Source organism: Panthera uncia (assembly GCF_023721935.1).
Source record: "Panthera uncia isolate 11264 chromosome A3 unlocalized genomic scaffold, Puncia_PCG_1.0 HiC_scaffold_12, whole genome shotgun sequence".
NCBI classification, from domain to species: Eukaryota; Metazoa; Chordata; class Mammalia; order Carnivora; family Felidae; genus Panthera; species Panthera uncia.
In genome coordinates, this window is record NW_026057579.1 from 18,299,119 (window position 1) to 18,322,248 (window position 23,130).

General features: G+C 39.4%; 1 protein-coding gene across 1 annotated transcript in view; it reads right to left on the reverse strand.

The window, feature by feature from the left end:
• The window catches only part of SLC4A1AP (solute carrier family 4 member 1 adaptor protein), a 28,723-nt gene that overhangs the window by 991 nt on the left and 4,602 nt on the right, over nt 1–23,130 (reverse strand). Inside the window, exons 4-13 of the mRNA XM_049652361.1 lie at nt 22,391–22,451; nt 21,920–22,059; nt 14,849–15,009; nt 13,978–14,047; nt 13,423–13,609; nt 9,495–9,606; nt 7,290–7,527; nt 4,471–4,557; nt 3,167–3,234; nt 1,456–1,525 (exon numbers count right to left, since the gene is read on the reverse strand). Of these exons, the coding sequence (XP_049508318.1) occupies nt 1,456–1,525; nt 3,167–3,234; nt 4,471–4,557; nt 7,290–7,527; nt 9,495–9,606; nt 13,423–13,609; nt 13,978–14,047; nt 14,849–15,009; nt 21,920–22,059; nt 22,391–22,451 (1,194 nt within the window). The remainder of the gene's footprint in view (nt 1–1,455; nt 1,526–3,166; nt 3,235–4,470; nt 4,558–7,289; nt 7,528–9,494; nt 9,607–13,422; nt 13,610–13,977; nt 14,048–14,848; nt 15,010–21,919; nt 22,060–22,390; nt 22,452–23,130) is intronic.

Below are 23,130 nucleotides of genomic sequence, written 5' to 3' on the forward strand. Positions count from 1 at the left end.
AGAAAGAAAGAAAGAAAGAAAGAAAGAAAGAAAGAAAGAAAGAAAGACCTATAAATAGATACAAAAGGATATCCATAGAGTGATAAGTACAAAACAGAAAGATACAGAATATGATTCTATTTGTGTAAAAAAGGTGGTGAAATATCATGTATTTTATTGTTTACACAGGCATTTCACATGACACATATAAGAAGTCACAGAGGGGCTCCTGGGTGGCTCTGTCTGTTAAGCATCTGACTCTTGATTTCGGCTCAGGTCATGAGCTCACAGTGAGATTGAGCCCTGAGTCAGGCTCTGTGCTGACAGTGTGGAGCCTGCTTGGGATTCTCTTTCTCCCTCCCCTCCCCTCAAAATAAGTAAATAAACATTTTTTTTTAAGTCATAAGAAAGTGATATTTTGTTGGCTTTAATGGAAAATACTGAGTAGCTGAGGTAGAACCAGAAGTTGTTGTTTTTTAACTTGAAAGAAATTTTAAAATACATGCAGAAGAGAAAAATACAATGAACCTCCATGTACTCATCACCCAGCTAAAACAATTATCAATATGTGGCAAATCCTGCTTTGTCTACTACTCCCTCATCCTCTGCTTCTACTGGATTATCTTTTTTTTTTTTTTAATGTTTATTTATTTTTGAGAGAGAGAAAGAGAGGGAGGGAGGGAGGGGCAGAGAGAGACAGAGACACAGAATCCAAAGCAGGCTCCAGGCTCTGAGCTGTCAGCACAGAGCTCGACATGGGGCTCAAACTCATGAACGAGATCATGACCTGAGCCAAAGTCAGACACTTAACCGACTGAGCCACCCAGGCATTATCTTAAGGCAAATCTCAGTTATCATTCCACCTGTGAACCTTCTGTACATAGTCCTAGAAGAACTTTTCCTAAAAAACATAATTCACACTTTGAAATAATTAATAATTTCCTAATAGTATCAAACATCTGGCTAGTATGCAAAATTATCCAACTCGTATGTAACTTTTTTAATAGTTGTTTGTTCCAGGGGCGCCTGGGTGGCTCAGTCGGTTAAGCGTCTGACTTCGGCTCAGGTCATGACCTCATGGTTTGTGAGTATGAGTCCCTGCATCAGGCTCTGTGCTGACAGCTCAGAGCCTGGAGCCTGCTTTGGATTCTGTGTCTCCCTCTCTCCCTGTCCCTCCCCTAGTTGTGCTGTATCTCTCTCTGTCTCTCAAAAATAAATAAATGTTAAAAAATTAAAAAAAAAAAATAGTGGTTTGTTCCAATAAGGATCCAAGCAGAATCCACAAATTATACTTGGTTGATGTATCTCTTTAGATCTTTTACTCTACCTGTTCCCCTAGAAGGGAGAATTTTCCCACTTCATACTCTTATAAAAACTTCACATTTTGAACCTTAAACATACATTACCTACTCAGAAATATAAATAAGTCTTAAGGAGAATAAGTCTTAGAAGAGAAGAAAAGTAAATACAATCTACCTTCAGGTGGGACCCACACACAGTAGTCTGGGTCATCTTCTGGATATCTGGAGGAAAGTGTTGCTGGAAGCTACAAAGAAAACAGAAGTTATTTTACTGAAAATAATTTTAACTCTAAGAACTATTATCCCTATGCCTGTCAGCAAACAAAAACTAAGAGCAGCTTCCATTAATTACCTTCGCATAAGTAACCAAAAAATGGGAGAACATCTCTGAACCTTGACTTTTTCCTGTAAAGCCTCAACAAGTTGATTTTCAGCCAGTGAGAGTGAGTGAGGTTTTTTAAAAGAGGCAGTTAACAGAGATATGAGTTCTAATGGTATGATCTCCATACAGGGAATTTTGGTATTTGTCTTTTGATCTAGGTGGAGAAAAGAGTTAACAGAGCAAGCCTAACTGCTATCCTTTGAAAGGCCTGTTTGCAAGGCTGGCCCTCGCCTAGTTTCTGGGGACTTGGATTTCAGGAGGGTTCCTATTACCCTGATAAAAGTGGCTCACTATGCCTAAACTGTCTGTAAAAAACAATAGGGTTCGTGCTGAACATCTACTTTCCTTCTTGGAGAATGAAACTGGAGTACATGCCAGGCAGGAGGTACCCATATGATCAGTCCCCAGTGGGCACTGAGTCTCTAATGGGCCTCGCTGGTTAGCAACATTTCAACAAGATGTCACAACTCACTGCTAGGGGAATTAAGCACATCCTGTGTGACTCCACTGAAAAAGGACTCTTGGAAGCTTAGCCTGGTTTCCTCAGACTTTGCCCCATGTGCCTTTTCCCTCTGTTGACTGTGCTTGGTATCCTTTACTGTAGTAAATCACAGCTGTGAGTACAACTACATGCTGAGTCCTGTGAGGCGTCCTATGAATTATCTAGCCTGAGGGTGGTCTTACGGACCTCCTAACACAACTAGCAATCCCACTTTTGGAAACTTACTGTATCCATACAAAATTTTGTACACACAAGATTAGTCCTTATAGCACCGTTATAATAAAAGACTAGAAACAACCCAGCGTCAGGGCGCCTGGGTGGCTCATTCCGTTGAGTGTCTGACTTCGACTCAGATGATGATCTCACAGTTTGTGGGTTCGAGCCCCATGTCGGGCTCTGTGCTGACAGCTCAGAGCCTGGAGCCTGCTTTGGATTCTCTGTCTCCCTCTCTCTCTCTCTCTCCCTCTCTGCCCCTTCTCTGCTCGTGCTCTATCTCTTTCTCAAAAATAAACATTTTTAAAAATTAAAAAGAAAAGAAACAACCCAGCGTCAATCTATGGAGAAATGGTTAAGTATAGTACATCCATACAGTAGGAAGCCCTTGGTATACCAATACCTATTATGATTTCCACAATAGGTTAAAAAAAAAAAAAAGATGTATAATGCAGTACATTACATTCTATTTTCCGTGTAATAAAAGGTCAAATAAGAATATATTATTCAAATGTCTTTGTATGGCATAAAAGGATATGAACAAAGGTTCACAAATTAATAAAAGAGGTATATGCACAGTTATAGGGAACAGTGTGGATGGAGACAACAGAGAATTCAGAAAACAAAAATTCAAAAATAAGAGAGCCCAGACTTCTAGAAGAGGAGGTATTAGGCAGTTGAGAACTCTGCTAAGGTGATCCCTAAAAATTCACTCTTCTGAATGTGGTCCATGACAAGGGGATTCATTTTTACTCCTAGAGACATGAAGATTACGACTAAGGTACTTACTTTGCCTGGAGCGGGAGCTTTCTTTTTCTTCAATTCATCTCTGTTTTTCTCATATTCATTCTTTGATGCTAATTTGAGAAAAAGAAAAAAAAAGAGGCAATAGCTATTTCAGAATAAGTAAAATAGAAAGGAAAAATTCCTCCTTAGAGAACATTATAAAAATTGAACATGTAACAATCAAATTCTTAAAAATTCCCTCTACTGTAAAGATTCTATTAAAGAGAAAATTTTCCCTCTGCTAATAACCCTAGCTTTCAAATCCAAACGCTGTTCTAGAGCTTGAATGTAATCGCACTATTTGAAAAAGGAAAGGAAAATGGGCTGATTTTACTATTCTACAGTTCAACCATTACAGTTTAAAGCAGTAGAGGGGTGCGTAGGCAGCTCAGTCAGTGAGCATCCAACTTTTGATTTCGGCTCAAGTCGTGATCTCCTGGTTTGTGGGTTTGAGCCCATATCTGTACTGTTAGTGCAGAGCCTGCTTGAAATTCTCTCTCGGTCCTTTCCCCACTCTCTCAAAAATAAATAAATAAACACTTTTTTAAAAAAAAAGCAGGGGTGCCTGGATGGCTCAGCTGGTTAAGCGTCTGACTCTTGGTTTCGGCTCAGGTCATGATCTCACGGTTTGTGGGTTCGAGCCCCACATCAGGCTCTGTGCTGGGTGGCTGGTGTCAAGCCTGCTTGGTATCCTCTCTGTTCTCCCTCTCTCTGCCCCTCCCCTGCTCATGCGCTCTCTCTCTCTCTCTCTCTCTCTCTCTCAAAAATAAACATTAAAATAAATGTTTATTTATTTTTTTAATGTTTATTAAACATGAAAAACACAAACGGTAAGATGATGACCTGAGCTGAAGTTAACGCTCAAACGACTGAGCCACCCAGGCACCCCAATAAACATTAAAAAAAAAAAAAAAAAAAAAAAGGGCAGTAGAAAACCAGTCCTTTTTATTAAAAGGCCAACTTTTCAACCAATTTCTTTTAATAGTTTTGGAATCACTCCCATGATAGGCACAGACTCATCTCTGGGAGATGGAAAATTGTGGAGGGCTATGCATGGCCATGGGAAGAGTGAAGGCATCAGGTATTCTGCAGGTCAGGAAAATGGAACCCAAGAGGCAGAAAAGGAATAAAGAAAGGCAAATGGGATGGCAGCAAACATAACCTCTCATATGTTCCAGCAGCGTCTCCCCCAGCATGCTCTGTGAAAGGCCACGCTCTGTGCTGCTTCAGCTCGACTCCAACCCCTCCTCTGACACCAGCTGGTTGCTTATGTGCAGAGCAGCTAAGGAGGCGGCTACGCTACTTGCCTGAGGGTTCCTCACATGATGCAGCTGTTTCACTAATCTCTTGATAATCTTTATTCTGTTGCACTTGGCTGAGTTGAGACATGTTTTCTATAAAATGCAGAACCAGAGTGTACTGTTATTATTTAATTCATAGGAGGGAACCAAGAAAACAAAGGCAAAAGCAAGAAAAGCTAAGTAAATACATAATCATCCAGCCTTACCATCATTAGCTTCAATAACCTTAATTAGATTTTCAAAAAAAAGTACCTCCATATGTCTAACAGAGAAACCAATTTTCCACTTTAAAAACTGGCCAACTCTGAGCTAAAACTTTTCAGCAGTACTTACCAAAACCCTTAAAAATGTACATATTCCTTGGCCTAGAAATTCTACTTCCAGGAACAGATTCAAAGAAAATAATCAGAGATGAATACTAAGATTTATTACATACAGTATGTTTATAATAGCAAAAATTAACAAATAATGTACAGGTCTAACAATATGGAGTTGATTAAATCAATCATGGCACATGCATATGATGGACCACTATGCTTATTGAAGTCACATTTTAAAAGAACGTTTTAAGACATGGGAATGCAAGCTGGTTCAGCCACTCTGGAAAACAGTATGGAGGTTCCTCAAAAAATTAAAAATAGAACTACCCTATGACCCAGCAATTGCACTACTAGGTATTTATCCAAGGGATACTGGTGTGCTGTTTCGAAGGGACACATGCACCCCAATGTTTATAGCAGCACTATCAATAATAGCCAAAATATGGAAAGAGCCCAAATATCCATAAACGGATGAATGGATAAAGAAGATGTGGTATATATATACAATGGGGTATTACTCAGCAATCAAAAAGAATGAAATCTTGCCATCTGCAACTATGTGGATGGAACTAGAAGGTATTAGGCTAAGCGAAATTAGTCAGAGAAAGACAAATATCATATGATTTCACTCATATGAGGACTTTAAGAGACAAAACAGATGAACATAAGGGAAGCAAAAATAATATAAAAACAGGGAGGGGGACAAAACATAAGAGACTCTTACATATGAAGAACAAACAGAGGGTTACTGGAGGGATTATGGGAGGGGGATGGGCTAAATGGGTCAGGGGCATTAAGGAATCTACTCCCGAAGGGGCGCCTGGGTGGCTCAGTTAGTTAAGCGTCCGACTTCAGCTCAGGTCATGATCTCGCAGCTCGTGAGTTTGCACCCCACGTCGGGCTCTGTGCTGACAGCTCAGAGCCTGGAGCCTGCTTCCGATTCTGTGTCTCCCTCTCTGCCCCAACCCACTCGCATTCTGTCTCTGTCTCTGTCTCTCTCAAAAATAAACAAACATTAAAAAAATAAAAAACTAAAAAAAAAAAACAAAAGGAATTTACTCCTGAAATCATTGTTTCACTATATGCTAACTAATTTGGATGTAAATTTTTAAAAAAATGTTGTTTAATAATAAAATTTAAAACAAAAAAAAAATAATTTAAAAAATTAATTAAAAAAATAAAAGAACATGTCAAGACAGAGAAAAAAATAGATTATAAAATAGCATGTACAACATAATCCTAATAGTGAAAAAAAAGGCCTAGAGTAATCCCTAATCAGCCGCAAATTTACTAATTAATGTATCTTTACCAAATTTTAAAATCTTCTATTTTTATACACACACATATTTCCTTTGCTCCTTTAAAGAAAAAATACAATACTTATTGCTCCCTTTCCTGCTGGCCTGCTTATATGCCACCCTCACAATATATGGATCAGAGACTAGACTCATTAAAAAAGCATGTATTACGCACCTTGTTTGAAAAGGCTAAGCATTTTGCCAATAACTAAACAAAAGGAGAATGCAAAAACAAAAGATCTCTCACAGATGAAAAAAACAGTAACTTTTCTTTTCTCAAACAACTGAGGATGATTCAAGAGAATGTCTACATACCAGGCCTGTTGTTTTATGTAGATAAGCCTGGTTTGTTTTGGAAGTAGACATGCAAACTTTCCCACATATATTTAATGTCAGTTTTTGTTTTGTTTTTCGTCAAGCTCTCTATTTTCTGTGAAGTCTTAGTATTGCCAGACAGTTTGGCCACCCTGCAGGAAAGTAACTCCTGCAGTGGACAAGGAGAGAAAGATACTAAAATGATAAACAATTATCTCTAGGGGTGAGACTGCAGTAGATCTCTCTTTTCTTCTTTGGACTTTGATGTATGATCAGAAGTTTCTAAAATGAATTTATCTTCCTTTTATAATCAGAAGAAAACATATTCAAAAGCCAATCAATTCCCTCTTTTTCATCAAGCCTTTGCTGAGGTGGGTCTCTGCTAGGTGTTCTGCTAGGTACCACGGACAAAAAGATGAATAAGGCATTATGCTTCCTGAGCAGTATACACAGTGGGTACAATTATGCTTAGCCTCTGTTTTAGGGATAGGGAAAAAAATGAGCAAGAGGAGGTTTATCTTTAAACCACCTAATCAGGCCTCATCATGAACCTAGTCCACTGCCCTCCAATCACACAGTGGCAGCTGCTCAGGGTTATTTCATAGCAACTGTGGTTTCAGATTCCACAGCTTTCAAAGTTTCACAACTCTGGAATAGACTGGAAATGCCTGCCCTTATTTTGCAATGAGGATAAATAATGACTGACAGTCAAAGAAAGAAAGACTGACAGTCAAAGAAAGAAAATATGTTTCCACAGAGTCAGCTGTGTTATATATCATAAAGTGCCACAAAGTCAAAATGCACAAGCAAGAACTGGCTTTGCTTTTTAGACCTCTGCACAATTAATGCAAACGCCCCACTGAACAGCATAGGAAGGAGAAGAAAGATTTACCATGGTTTTTTGTTTCTTTAGAACATGTGAGATCAGTGGGAGGCCTCGCTTCCTGCACTGCTTCTTCCGGCTCTATCTCTGCCTGTAACCTACTGCTCTCAGCCTCCATTTTTTTCTTTTCATCCTCCTCCTTTTCCTTCTCCACATCTTGTTCTTCTTCCTCCTCCTCTTCTACTTCAGGCTCATCCTTCATTCTCATTAGAGCTGGAGGGAGTTCTGGACGTTTGGGGGGTAACTTCTATAAAGGAAACAAAACCATGAATGAAGAGTTCCACATAATGAGAAAGAGACAACTCTCTTCAAGGAGGTTAAGCTAAATGTGGAGAATGTCTAACCCCTCCAGGTTGATGAACCCTGCAGAAGTCTGCTGGAAGGAGGACCTGCACATGAGCTTTTATCCATCTGTGGACCCTTAACACATTATCTTTATTAGTTTCTAGGGTCCAAAGAATATTAAGTACAAAACACTTGAAACAGCTTGTAGGGAATGAAAACATTTATTCCAGGCGAGTACCTGCTGCAGGAATTCTGTCCTGTTACCCCTCAGGGGGTTAAAGGATCTTCATCACAAAAGCTAACAAACAGATTATTTGCCTAGATTTTTCACTTCAGATTTAACTCAATTTAAGGAAATAAGACATGTAAATCGGTAAAACAGATCCTGAAGAAAAGACATTCCTTGAAGAATAAAGTCAAACATTCTGATCAAGACCTCTCAATAAAAGTAATTATTAGAAAAAGTTGATTGCAGCTTAAGAAATAGAAAGTACCAAAGTGTACGTTGGGCATATCATTTTTTAAAGAAAGGATTTAATTCAGTAATCCTTTCAAGAGAGCTTTTTATTTTATTTTTTTAATTTTATTTTAAGTAGGCCTCCACACCCAACATGGGCCTTGAACTTATGACCCTGAGATTAAGAGTTGTATGCTCTACTGACTGAGCCATCCAGGCACCCCTAAAGAGAGTTTTAAGTGAGTTTTTCCGCTAACTAAAACACAAGTACTTCCAGTCCCCCCATCCTCACAGAAAAACCTCCATCTCAGGTCAACCACATACTCACTCACAACATATGGCTGGGACTTCAGGCTTCTTCCCCCAGATGGCAGTTTACCCTAATTGAAGGTGTTGGGGGCTGAATTCTGTCCCCACAAAATTCATACGTTGAAGTCCCAATCCTTAGTACCTCAGAAGTAACCATATTTAGAGATAAAATCTTTAAAGAGGTAAGTTAAAACAAAGCAGTTAGAGTAGGACCCTAATCCAATATGGCTGGTATTTTTTTTTTTTTTTTTGAGAGGGTGAGAGAGAGAAAGAGAGAGAGAGAGCGAGCATGCACAGAAGGGAAGAGCAGGGGAGGGGCAGAGAGAGAGGGAGGGAGAGACTCCCAAGCAGGCTCCGCACTGTCAGCCCCACCTGGGGCTCAATCTCACGAACCTTGATAGTGACCTGAGCCAAAATCTAGATTCAGACGCTTAACCAACTGAGTCACCCAGGCATCCCACTATGACTGGTACTCTTATAAGAGGAGGAGGAGAGGGGAGACACCACAGGTGCAAGTGCACAGACAGGTGACCACGTGAAGATGCAGGAAGAGGGCAGCCATCCCCAAGCCTAGGAAAGAGACCTCAGGGGAAACCAACCCTGCTGACATGCTGATCTTGGAACTGTGAGAAAATAAATTTCTGTCCTCTAAGCCGCTCAGTCCGTGGTATTTGGTTAGGGCAGCCCTTGCACACTAATACACAAGATTCAGCTCTTTGGGGTGATGAAAACCTTCTAAAAGCTGGACCTGTAAACAGGGATGTATATAAAACAAAAACATTCACCAGTGAAGTGTTAGAGGATAACAGAGAGATCACAAAACTCAAAAAAGAGAGGACCTGGATTTGATTGCCAGTCTAGTCACTTAATGATGAGGATGTGTCCCGTAATTAACTTCTCTGACCCTGTTTCCTCACCTTTGAGAGGTAATAATTCCCACAAGTCAGCAAGTGTTGAAGGGATTAAATGAAGTAAGGAACACCACATGGCAGAGCCGGGTGCAGTGACTATATAACTAACAAATGTTGAGTCCCACCAGGAAAAGAGACACTTCTTAAATGCAACATCCATCACAAATTAATACACTGATGTTCAATGTACGAATCAGTTATATGCAAATTGACTTGAGAGCTAAAAGTTTAACACCGTGACCCACAACTTACCCCTACTGTTCCCGTTTTTAATTTGAATTTGCTTCCTCCTTTCATGGCACCAAAGAGAGGCAACGTAAGCTTTTTAGCTTTGTTTTCCACATCTGTAGTCTGACTTTCAGTCCTAAGAAGAAAGAGTAATTGTACATGTCTATTCCAGTGAGGCCAAAATTTTATCTAAGAACACTCTGGACTCTGACAAAGAAACTTCTGGGAAACAAAAATTTCCACAAAATGAATATCTAAGCATATACCAACAGGAAAAGGCCAACGGAGTCTGAATGGACAATGATACTGCTGACTGTCACAGACACAGGACTATTAAGGGCGAGATGAGGTTCTTAACTTCAGTTAAGTCCCAACATGCTACATGACTTCACCTTCATAAAATGATGCTAACAGTACGAAGGTCACTGGCAAATGGGGCAAGATCCCATTCCCACTAAGTGGCAGGAGACGGGTCCACAAAGTAAAGCCCTATTTTCCACCAACCTCGCAAGAGGACCCACAGTGTCTTGCCTGGAGTCCACACTTATCATAACCGTGGACAAAGGCTCTGATCACAGAAGTTAAAAAAACAAAAACAAAAACCTCTGTGAAGGGGCTACGCTGCGTGGTGAGTAATGACAAGGACATAATGAGAGACCTTACAACTGGTGAGTTTGTCAGCGTCTCACTGGCTGGAGAGAGTTATAACAGCTAAGCCCACTAGGGTAAAGCTAAGGAAGAGCAAAAAGAAGAGATTATAGAAATTGGGAAACATCAGGGGCAAAAAAAAGAACACAGCAAAAACAAAAAGGATGTAGTTGAGTTGACAAGACATTCAGAGAGTAGGCAGAGGTGACGATGACAAGATAGCATGAGGAGACATAGGGAAGGGCAGGCCTGCATTCTGGAATACAGGGACAGCACTGGCACTCAAGACACACTGTGAGCCATATGAGAAAATGACCTTGCTGCTCTATACTGAAGCCCCATTTGTCGCTACTACCTTCTTCTACCTAAGTCTTACCCCCTCAGTGGTGCTCTTGGGCCTAGCCTCACCACCTTGCTCTCTACCATGGACAGACCCATTGCCTTGCTAAGGCCACCAGAAAAATCCTGCCTGTTTGTCCGTAAAGACTTTTCATCAAATACTATCCTTCACAGCCCCTCCCTACAGGTCTCAGGAAGGTTCTAGCACAGAAGACAAAAGCAAGAGCAACCCAGATATTCTTCAGCTCCATTAAATAGCTTGGCTTGTCTGGAAGACGGGCAAAGTCACCCCAAGGAGCCAAATGGCAGAAGACGGGATCCCAATCAAGAGCTGCTTGGGCAGGGGCAGGAGGGGTGTTAGGTAGAAAGGTTGGAAGGTCAACCAAAGTGAGAAGAGGAGGGAGAAGGTACACACATCTGTACATGTGCTGCTGAAGTGAGCACAAGGTACACACATCTGAAGTCCAGGATATAAAGTAGGAGAGGGAGGAGAAACTAAGCAGACACACAGACAGCAGGAAGGGAGGCTGTGGAGGAGACTGGCATACCTTCTCTGGAAGGGATGACTTAGCAAGGGAAAGGATTTCAGAGTTGGAATTAAAATTCAATGTTAATTGGTTTACCCTCAGCTATACCTCCAGAGTTTTTACCCTTTCTCCACAAACACAATGTTACAAATAACTGCTAAGTATAACAGAAACAGGACAATGATCACAATGATGATACAGACACTTTGTCAAGTGCTGTTCGAGTCATCTTTGCAACATCACCAGTACTTCTAATTGACAGACGAGGAAGGCGAAGGTCAAAGAAGTTGCATAATTTGCCTCAAAATGCCCAAAAAGTAATTGATAGAGTTGAGAATGAAAGCCAGGGAGTCTAACTCGAGTGCTAACCCCCCTCCTCACTATCAGTAAATCAAATGCCACCAGGGTCAAACAGACCTTTGTGGACTGACCTATCAATCACTGCGTTAAATAACCAAACTACACATAAATCCTTTAACAAAACTGCTAGTAATTTAGGGACAAATTTTCTGTACAATCAAGGGCTCCAGATACATAGATACATTTTACCTTTACATCTCGACATAAAAATTGTCCCCCAGTACCTAGATGTTTATCTATACAATGCCCCCAGCATCAAGTCACAGGTTTTGTACACAGGGGTAAGGCGCCGCATACTGACAATCTAAAGCAGTGCCGTCTAACAGAATTTTCTGCAATCATGGAAACGCTCTGCATCTGCACTGTCCAATACAGTAGCCACTATCCACATGTGGCTACTGAGGAGTTAACATGTGGCTAGTTGTCTGAAGAACTGAATTTGCAATGTCATTTCATTTTAATATCACATAAGACTAATGGGTGCTATATAGGAAGGACATCACAGATCAAAAGAAAATGAGAAACTTTCTAGAATTAATTACCTTCTTAAGTGTGTGTACCCATCTGGGCAATGCCACTTTTTGAGATGCCCACCTGGATTGTCCTGGATTGTGCTCACTTAAAGTGGCTTATTTCTACAACAACCTACTCAACATTTTCAAAATTTGTTGAGACCACTTAGAACAAAATTTGAAAATATTGTCAAGTTGAAAGACTGGACCTTATTCTCTCTCTCTCTCTCTCTCTCTCTCTCTCTCTCTCACACACACACACACACACACATACACACACACACACACACACACACACACACACACACATAAACACACACATTCATACACTCATCAATACTAGTCAAGTCTGGGAAAAATTATTCCCAAAATTTTGTTCACAAATTACTAAAAAATCTTCTCGATTTCTACAAATGGATTTGGGTTATTTTCTTCCAAAAATTTCCCCAAAATCAACTTTAGGGGATTATGCCTTCCCCCATTTTAAAGGAAGAAATTCCACTTTAAAAGTATTTAAATACATTAAAATTGTCAACTGGTTCTTAGGAATGACAAATCAGGTGTTAAAATGACAATCTGTGGTTTTAAAATCATAGATAAAAAAATGGTATTACGTTGTTGTACTTGTCTTCCTCTTTCTCTTATGAGCAAGATTGAGCATCATTTTATATAGTTATATAGCTATTTGTATTTCTTTTTCAGTGGCCTGTCAGTTGATATCCTTTTCCCATTTTTCTCTTTGGTAGATGGTTGTCTACTTATTCGAAGGTCTTTATAGATTAGGGAAATTAGCCTTTTGTGCATGTTGCTCTTTAAAATTTACTCTGGGGGCACCTGGGTGGCTCAGCCAGTTGAGCATCTGACTTCAGCTCAGGTCATGATCTCACGGCTCATGAGTTCAAGTCCTGTGTCAGGCTCTGTGCTGACAGCACGGAGCCTGGAGCCTACTTCAGAATCTATCTCCCTCTTTCTCTGCCCCTCCCTTTCTCATGCTCTGACTTTCTCTCTCTCTTTCTCAAAAATAAACATTTAAAAAAAAATCTTTTTAATAAAAAAATAAAAAATAAAGAAGTTTACTCTGCATTAAAAATTAAGAAAAAAATCAGAGCTTTCCAATGAAAAAGGAATCAATATAGTTTTCTCTAAAATTCCTACAGCAGTCTATATTTCACAAATGAAATGGCTTTTTACTCTATGAAATCACTGCCTTCTGTGCTTTAAAGGGTTCCCTACAGTCTATTTTTATTCTGTAATGATTATCTAAGAAAATAAAGATATAATGGGACTCCTGGGTAGCTTAGTCGGTAAGCATCCAACTTTGGCTCAGGTCATGATCTCATAGCTTGTGAGTTCAAGCCATGAGTCGGGCTCTGCGCTTACAGTAGAGAGCCTTGCTTGGGATTCTCTCTCCCTTGTTCTCTGTCCCCCACCCCCCACTCATACCTTCTCTCTCTCTCAAAATAAATAAACTTAAAAACAATTTAAAAAAAAGAAAGATATAATTCAAAATGTTATCTGTGCAAACATGCTTATTTAAAATTTCAAGTATAACTAAGACTTACTTACTTTTTTAGTTCTGGAATCTCTGCTGGTTTTACAATTTTTATCAATCCTTTAAGTCTCTGTAGTTCTTTCCTCAGTTCAAAAGTTCTCAGGTGAAGTTTCTTCCGGGACACACCATCCAATGCACTCCCTGATTTCATTTCTGACATGAACGCATCTAAGGAGTCCTGAGATGGCGACTCTGATAAAGCTGTCCAAGAAAAAAGAGAATACATGTTTAGAAAAATTGCCTCAAATATTTTAAAACTCAGCCAAAGTTTCTGTAGAAAAGTCAGTAACTTAAAGTTGGACAGAGGACATTACTGGTATTAGGAATAAGAAAACAGGTTATAGCTTGGAGACCTTGGGACATCACTTTGCCTTAATGCACTTCATTCCCCTCATCTATTACATAGAAAGTTTAAACCAAATAATTTATAACGTTCCTTATAGTTCTAAGATGTTCTGTTGTTCCTTAGAAAGGCTCCATATTCTGTACATCTTACTAACTAGCCTGGAAGAGTGCAATACTTATGGGAGATGCCCTATACATATTTGTTTCATGGGTCATTAACTTACCTTTGCTTGACGCTTTCAGTTTCTCAGAAATTTCAGAGAGTTCCCTTTCAGCATCATTTAACTTTGCAACCTGTAATGCCCAGATTAACAGGGTTAACAAATGTTTTTCTTCTTTCAAAATATGGTAGCTTTCCTGTCTTCCTCATCTTATTTCCACTATTGTTACGAGTTTAAGAGGATTCAATCAGAAGTGTAATTAAATGTGCTCTTTATGGAGTTAACATTTTCATGCGTTTATATGATTCAAGCTGAGTTAATTTCTGAATTCAGAATTTAACAGAATGAAAGTACAGAACATAGACTTGACTTTACTCAGAAGAAAGAACTCAAGTCATTTCTTTTCACTGATGAATCAAAGAACAAAGCAAAACAAAACAAAACAAAAAAACAACAGATGTTGGGTAATGTTTTAAGCTCTGAATACTGCTAATTATAGTGAAAAGACATGCTATCTTATAATGATTTCATGAAGGATATACTACTTAAGACTATTACCAAACTACATTCCTCAAAATTCCTTTCACAATTCTTGACTGCCAGAAGTCTAAAGTTGATTTCACCTCAGAATGTCCAAATTTGGAACTTTTTCCTTTCTTTTTGTGGGATTAACATCATACCCAAAGAATGCTTATGAATGGATCAAGATCCACTGTGAGGCAGACAGAGTCTCTAGCAGCAAGCCAAACTTTTCTCCAACTTGTGTAAGACTAGTTGTTTGTTACTATCAAATTTACAGATCAAGAAAGTTATACTTGAGTACCAGATTTCAACACCACTGCTTTAAAAATTGTAATTATAAAACAAATTTAAATAATATATTATCTTATTAAAAAACTAAACTACCACAGCTACTTCTATAAATAAAACTTGCCAATGATTCAAACGTCTCTGGTTTCTCATCAATCTTCCCAGCCTTCTTCATACGGTTCAGACGCTTCTTTTCAACCAGGCCAGTCCGATCAAGAAATGTGTCATCATCACTATCATAAAAGTCTTCATCCTCCCAGTTCTTGGCTTTCCTTTTCCGAGATACTAGAAGGAGATAAAAAAAAAAGTGGTAATAAATAAGTTAAAAAGAAAAAGAATCTTTCAATTATTGAAAGATTCAACAAGCTGTCAAACTACATATAAAAACAAAGGGTTAGGGTGCCTGTGTGGCTTAGTCGGTAAAGCATCCAATTCTTGATTTCAGCGCAGGTCATGATCTCCCATGCTGGCAGTGCAGAGCCTGCTTGGGATTCTCTCTCTCCCCCTCTCTCTCTTCCCCTCCCCTGCTTGCACTCTGGTTCCCTCTCATAAATAAATAAACGAACAAACTTAAAAACAACAACAACAAAGCGTTAAACCTGGAAGACATTATGCTAAGTGAAATAAGCCAGACACACGATTCCACTTACAAGAGTTAACTAGAATAGTCAAATTCAGAGAAACAGAAGGTAGAATGGTAATCATCAGGGACTAGTGGAAGGAAGAATGAGAAATTAGTGTTTAATGGGTACAAAGTTTCAATATGGGAAGATGAGAAAGTAATGAGATGGACATAGCAATGGTTGCACAACAATGTGAATGTATTTAATACACTTAATGCTCACAATGGTGAATTTTATGATATGTATGTTTTACCACATTAAGAAAAATTAAACAAAGGGCTATTTTAATGAACAAAAGGCTCTCAAAAATCAATGAGTAAAAAAGGAAAAAGATAAATGAGGAAAAGTTCAATAATCTAAAAGAAAATTTGGCAAAGAATAATCAAAGCAGTTCACAGAAAAAGAAATACAATGGCCAAAACACTTTATAAGATGTTAATAATGCCCAATTTGGCAAGGGTACGGGGAAATGGACTCTCAAACAGCTGATGGGAATGTACATTGATACACAATCTTTTTTTTTTTTTTATGTTTATTCATTTTTGAAAGACATAGACAGAGCACAAGCAGGGGTGGGGCGGAGAGAGAGGGGGACACAGAATCTGAAGCAGGCTCCAGGCTCTGAGCTGTCAGCACAGAGCCCGATGCGGGGCTCGAACTCACTAACCTCAAGATCATGACCTGAGCCGACGTCAGATGCTCAACCGACTGAGCCACCCAGGTGCCCTGTTACACAATCTTTTTGATGGTCAACCTCACAATATCTGTCAAATGCAATTGATCTAATAATTCTACTTATAGGAAATTATCCTATGGGTATCAATGCCCTGTTATTTGTAACAGTGAAAATCTGGAAAGCCCATCAATAGGGAACTATGTTAGCTACTACTTTTTTGTCTACCCTATGTCCACCCTATGCCATCTTACTCCTCTTGTTATGCTAAAAGTACCCCTTTTCTTCTAGAATACTCCTCCTCCATTCCATCTGGATTAGGGGTCATCATGTGACCAAAGCCAAATCAGTAAGAATCCTTCCCTCATATTTATATTTAGATACGTGCAAAAAAGGGCTCTCTTTCCAGTGAGATTATGAAAGAGGGAAGATACAAATCTAAGCAGTGAGCAGCCAGCTCTTTTGCATGGGGTAAGAATCTGTCTGCAAAATAAAACCATATGCTCATGTGACAGACTCACACACATACACACACACAGCTTTTATGGTGTCCTGTGACACTGAGACTTCTGGTTTGATAGGACCAGAACTTAAGGTCCTAGTTCATACAGTTCCTCCTTCAATCCTGTAAGCAATTCTTCTCAACCTGGAGAAGAGATGGACAATAGTGGAGATGGAGCCAATAACTTTTCTCCCTAAGCTAGTCTGAATTGTGTTTCTATTATTTACAACCAAAACAGTCCTTATTAAAAAAACTTCATGATTTCCAGGTTAAGATGGTAGACTGAACGTACATATGTAATTTCACTCTCTCCCCATATCCCACTAATGCTGTGGTAAAGAAATCTGTTTTAGGGGCGCCTGGGTGGCGCAGTCGGTTAAGCGTCCGACTTCAGCCAGGTCACGATCTCGCGGTCCGTGAGTTCGAGCCCCGCGTCGGGCTCTGGGCTGATGGCTTGGAGCCTGGAGCCTGTTTCCGATTCTGTGTCTCCCTCTCTCCTCTCTGCCCCGCCCCCGTTCATGCTCTGTCTCTCTCTGTCCCAAAAATAAAAAGAAAAAAAAAAAAGAAAAAAAAAAAAAAAAGAAATCTGTTTTAAAAACATTAACCTACTGGGGCACCTGGCTGGCTTAGCTGGCACAGCATGGGACTCTTGATCCTGGGGTTGTGAGTTTGGGTCCCATGTTAGGTACAGAGCTTACTTAAAAATAATTAAATAAACAAACAAACAAATAAATAAACAAACATTAATCTACAAAGACAGAACAGGAGAAGGAATAGCAATACCTAATTTTTGGAAATTATAAAACAGACAAGTGGAAACTTAACTTAGCAGAACTAAAAAAGATGAATCCTAAAACAACAGTGGGGAAAGATGAGAACCAATCTGATGATACTGCAGAATCCTCAAAAGGATCTGGAACCGGGGATAGACAGTAGTGCTAAAATAAAAAGAACTGAGTAAAAGCTGGTTGAGAAAAAGATCCTCCTCCCTGACTACTTACCTCCTCATCCCCAGAAAAAAATCCAGAGGTTAATCTCTAGAAAAGGTAAGATAAAAAGTCTTTGCATTGTGGACTGCCCAGTTTATGTTCTATATTCTACATATTAAATATGTATTTATTTATTCTAAAAATAGTACTGTCCTGGGGCGCCTGGGTGGCGCAGTCGGTTAAGCGTCCGACTTCAGCCAGGTCACGATCTCGCGGTCCGTGAGTTCGAGCCCCGCGTCAGGCTCTGGGCTGATGGCTCGGAGCCTGGAGCCTGTTTCCGATTCTGTGTCTCCCTCTCTCTCTGCCCCTCCCCCGTTCATGCTCTGTCTCTCTCTGTCCCAAAAATAAATAAAAAATGTTGAAAAAAATAAATAAATAAAAATAAAAATAGTACTGTCCTGAAAATAGCTGAATTTTGAGAATCTGCTCAGCCATCTTCCAGCACTTAGCTCTAAGAATTTCAGGAAGGAAGAATTTCAGGAATTTCATGCAGGAAGTCAGAAGAGTACTCTCTGAGGAATCCCGCCAGCAGAAGAGGAAAAAACCTAACGATTCTTACATGAGGAGTTCCTCAACAAAAGGCCCACATTAATCTATAGTGTTACTCAAAGGTAATAAGCCCCACCTATATATTCCAAGCTGTCAATCACCTTTTTTGTCCCCAAATAAGAATCTACACCCAAGGACTACACAAAAACTGGGAAACACCTCTAACATGCAGGACTGAGACTACACAAAAAAGAAAAGGCAGAGATTAGCAGCAAGATGAGATACTTAAAATCCAGGAAACAACAATAGCATATTATATTTTAAAAATGAATACCCAAAGGACAAAAATGAGCCTTGGAAATTAAAATCTTGATTGCAAAATGTAAAGATAAAGCTGCAGAAATCTCCCAGAAAGAATAAAAAGACATAGAGATAAAAAAAAGAGGGGCGCCTGGGTGGCTTGGTCGGTTGAGCGTCCGACTTCGGCTCAGGTCATGATCTCACGGCCCGTGAGTTCGAGCCCCGCGTCGGGCTCTGTGCTGACCGCTCAGAGCCTGCAGCCTGTTTCAGATTCTGTGTCTCCCTCTCTCTCTGCCCCTCCCCTGTTCATGCTCTGTCTCTCTCTGGCTCAAAAACAAATAAACGTTGAAAAAAAAAATTAAAAAAAAAAAAAAAAAGAAAGAAAAAAAAGATAAGAAACTTAAATGGTCAGTCTAAGATGTTCAATATCAAAATAACAAAATTCAAGAGAGAAAGAGAAAACAGAAGGATGAAATGATTAATGGCATAATTCCAGAAATGTTTCTAACTATCAAAGATTTCCAGATCAAAAGGACCCAACAAGTACCTAGAAAAATGGATGAAAATAGACCCACAGAAAGGTACATCATAGTTAAGTTTCAGAAGCTTGAGAACAAAGGGAAGCTCCTACAAACTCCTAGTGTGTGTGTAGGGCATGGGAAATGACATATACTAGATAAGGATTCTGAACCTGTTAGGACTGCAAGAGCAACACTGAATATAAGGTGGTAACGGTAATACCTTCAAAGCTGTGAAGGAAAATTATTTCCCATTTAGAATTCTATTCCTAGCCAAACAATTAACCAAGAGTAAAGCTAGAATAATTGTATTTTCAGAGTGGGGAATTTAATATAGTTTACCTGCTATACATCCTTTCTCAAGAATTCACTACATGTCCACCAAAATGAAAGAGTAGACCAAGAACAACGAAAGAAGTGAAATCCACTGGAGACTATCATCATCCATGACCTCTATTGTTGTACCAGCTTTTTAATCTGCAAAACTACAGAAAGATGTGCTCCACTAAAACAAGGGAATAAACCAAGAAACATGAGAATCTGGGAATCAAGAAACAGAAAATCCAACCCTGGAGAAAGACAAAGGAAATGTCAAGGATGACAGCAAAATGCGGTCCCAGATGACAGTGCTCCAGTAGGTTCAGAGAATAGTGAGCCCTGAAAGAACATTGCTCTTCAGGAGAAATGTTTCCAAAAAGATCAGAACTGATCAATTACTTGATGTGATTGACCATGTGGAAAAATATACTGAAAGGCTCTTGAAAGATGTGGAAAGAATGAACAGAGTTACAAAAAATCCACACACATGAAAAACAAACAATTATTAACTTTAGGAAAAACAAAAAGAAAAAACTCCTCAGTTTAACTAATATTTGCATAAACATAATCGTGTAAATATTAAATACTAATGTAACAGAGTCAGTACATAATGTTTAAAATAAGTGATTCAGTTGCACCTGGGTGGCTCAGTTGGTTAAGTGTCCAACTCTTGATTTTGGTTCAGGTCATGATCTCACGGTTAGTGGTCATGATCTCACAGTTAATGGGTTTGAGTCCCACGTCTGGCTCCACGCTGACAGCAAGAAGCCTGCTTGGGATTCCCATTCTCTCTACTCCTCCCCTGCTTGCACACTCTCTCAAAATAAATAAACAAACTTATAAAAAGTTCAATCATAAAATAAAATAAAATATTCAAAATAAAACAGCATACTCTTCCTTTTGGGAAATACGGATATTTTTAAATGCCAGAAAAAATAATTAAAAGAGTTAAAAGCCTTCTAAGATTGAAGACTGGGGAGAGGCAGGGCAAGGAACAGGTATATTTTGCATAAGCCTTTGGTAGTTTTTTGGGTTTTTTTTAATTTTTATTTATTTTGAGAAAGAGAGAGAAAGAACGTGAGTGTGGAAGGGCAGAGAGAGAAGGAAAGAGAATCTCAAGCAGGCTCCAGGCTATTAGTGCACAGCCTAATATGGGACTTGATCCCATGACCCTGGGATCATGATCTGAGCTGAAATCAAAAGTCAAATGATCAATTGATTGAACCACCCAGGTGCCCCAAGCCTTTGGTAGTTTTAAATAATACATAAGTTACTTTGCAATAATACAAACTAATTTTAGAATAAACACAAATATAACAGAAGCCTTTATTAATAAATGATGATGGGGCGCCTGGGTGGCTCAGTTGGTTAAGCGTCCGACTTCAGCTCACGTCACAATCTCACGGTCCGTGAGTTCGAGCCCTGCATCGGGCTCTGGGCTGATGGCTCAGAGCCTGGAGCCTACTTCCGATTCTGTGTCTCCCTCTCTCTCTGCCCCTCCCTCGTTCATGCTCTGTCTCTCTCTGTCTCAAAAATAAATAAATGTTAAAAAAAAATTAATAAATAAATAAATAAAAATTAAAAAAAAAATAAATAAATGATGATATAGCCAGAAAGGCTTTTTATTTTTATTTATTTTTGAAGTTTATTTTTGAAAGAGAGAGAGAGAGAGGGAATGAGCACAAGGGAGCAGGTCAGAGAGAGATGGAGAGTGAGAGAGAATCCCAAGCAGGCTCCATGCTGTCAGTGCAGAGCCCGACATGGGGCTTGATCCCATAAAGAACCATGAGACCATGACCTGAGCCGAAATCAAGAGTCAGATGCTTAACTGACTAAGCCACCCAGGTCCTTGACAGGCTTTTAAAAATGAGATAAATTTAATGCAATTATACAGACAATATCCATGATACATTCTTATATTAAAATTGTAAGTCATGAAAGAGTATAATATAAATAAATGCATTTGTGTATGAAGTTTGCTTTTTATTAAAGTATCTAGTTCCGAACACATATCTATACTCATAAAAAATTTCTAAGAAAATATGGCTTCTAAGGGGCGCCTGGGTGGCTCAGTCGGTTGAGTGTCTGACTTTGGCTCAGGTCATGATCTCGCGGTTCATGTGTTAGAGCCCCGCGTCGGGCTCTGTGCTGACGGCTCAGAGCCTGGAGCCTGCTTCGGATTCTGTGTCTCCCTCTCTTTCTGCCTCTCCCCTGCTCATGCTCTGTCTCTGTCTCCAAAAAATAAATACGCGTTAAAAAAAAAAAATTTTTTTTTTTTTTTAAAAGAAAATATGCCTTCCTTTGGGTACTGAGATATGGAATATTTTCTTTTCAGCTCATAGAATTTCACACAATTTACATTTTCTCCCTAAAAAGTCATTTCGTGGGGCGCCTGCATGGCTCAGTCAGTTAAGTGGCCGACTTCGGCTCAGGTCATGATTTCGCAGTCTGTGAGTTCGAGCCCCGTGTCAGGCTCTGTGCTGACAGCTCAGAGCCTGAAGCCTGTTTCAGATTCTGTGTCTCCCACTCTCTGACCCTCCCCCGTTCATGCTCTGTCTCTCTCTGTCTCAAAAATAAACAAACGTTAAAAAAAAATTAAAAAAAAAAAATTTCTCTGTCTCAAAAATAAACGTTAAAAAAAACAAAATTAAAAAAAAAAAGTCATTTCGTTGCCTTTTGTGTTAAATTCTTTCTTCCTTTCTTCTTTCTTTCTCTTTTTCTCTCTCCCTTTTTCTCTCTTTCCCTTCCTTCCTTCCAAAAACAAAGTGTTCCCATATACTCACCTGCCTCCTGCCGCAGCAACCCCAAAGTATCAAGGATTCGACAAGCCTCCAGTGAACACTGGATCATTGCTTCTTTTTTCTTTCCCGAATGAATGGCCTCAGCTACCAGTTGTTTTCCAGTTGAATCATCCACAGGTAATCTGTATTGGTTTGGAGTGAATCATAGCATAGTACTAAGCTCCAATTCTCATGAAAAAAACTAATATGCGGTGAAAATAGTCATTTCTTTTGACATGGCTTATTAATCTCTCCATTCATTTTGTTATATCTTGCCAAGGTTGGACCTTAAATCTTTTCCTTATGCCTCTGACCCATCCCACCCCACCTGCCAATGATATATGTTATTAAACTATCAAGGCCCAAATTCAGGAGTAGCCTAAAAATAAGACTAAAGTTATTCTTTGGGTCTACTGTCTATTACCTAAAATTGGCCACTTTTCACAAAAGGACATTAATGAGAACAGAACATACCTCACCCTACAGAGCCAAGTGCTGTGCCCCTGTTCATCAAATTCATATTCTAATTCTTCTCCTGTGGGAGGAAGAAAGACAAAACAATTTTAACAGTATATGAAAATTACTAGTTAAGACAAAGGGAAAAGAGAGGAAAGGCTGATAAAAGAATATCAAGTTCCAGGGCACCTGGGTGGCTCAGTCAGTTTAAGTGTCTGACTCGATGTCAGCTCAGGTCATGATCCCATGATTCATGAGACTGAGCCACACATCAGACTCTGAGCTGTCCCTGCTTGGGATTCTCTCTCTCAAAATAAATAAACATTTAAAAAAAATAGAATATCAAGTTCCCATACCTCATTTAACACTAAATTTCAAAGCATTTCACTTCTCATTTCCAGGAATTATTATTTGATAATAAAATAAGGGGGAACTTGAAGCAAAGAAAAGCAAACTCAGACCAGAACAATCAGCTTGCCATAAATAGCTTTGTCCACTACATAGCAACTTTTACACTTATATTATAAGTGCAGATGTAAGTTGTCACTTTGGTTTGTAGAAGCACAAATATTGGGGTGCCTGGGTGGCTCAGTTGGCTAAGCATCTGACCTGAGCTCAGGTCATGATCTCACAGTTTGTGAGTTTGAGCCCCACATCAGGCTCTGTGCTGACAGCTCAGAGTCTGGAGCCTGCTTCGGATTCTGTCTTCCTCTCTCTCTACCCCTCCCCTGCTCATGTTTTGTCTCTGTCTCTCAAAA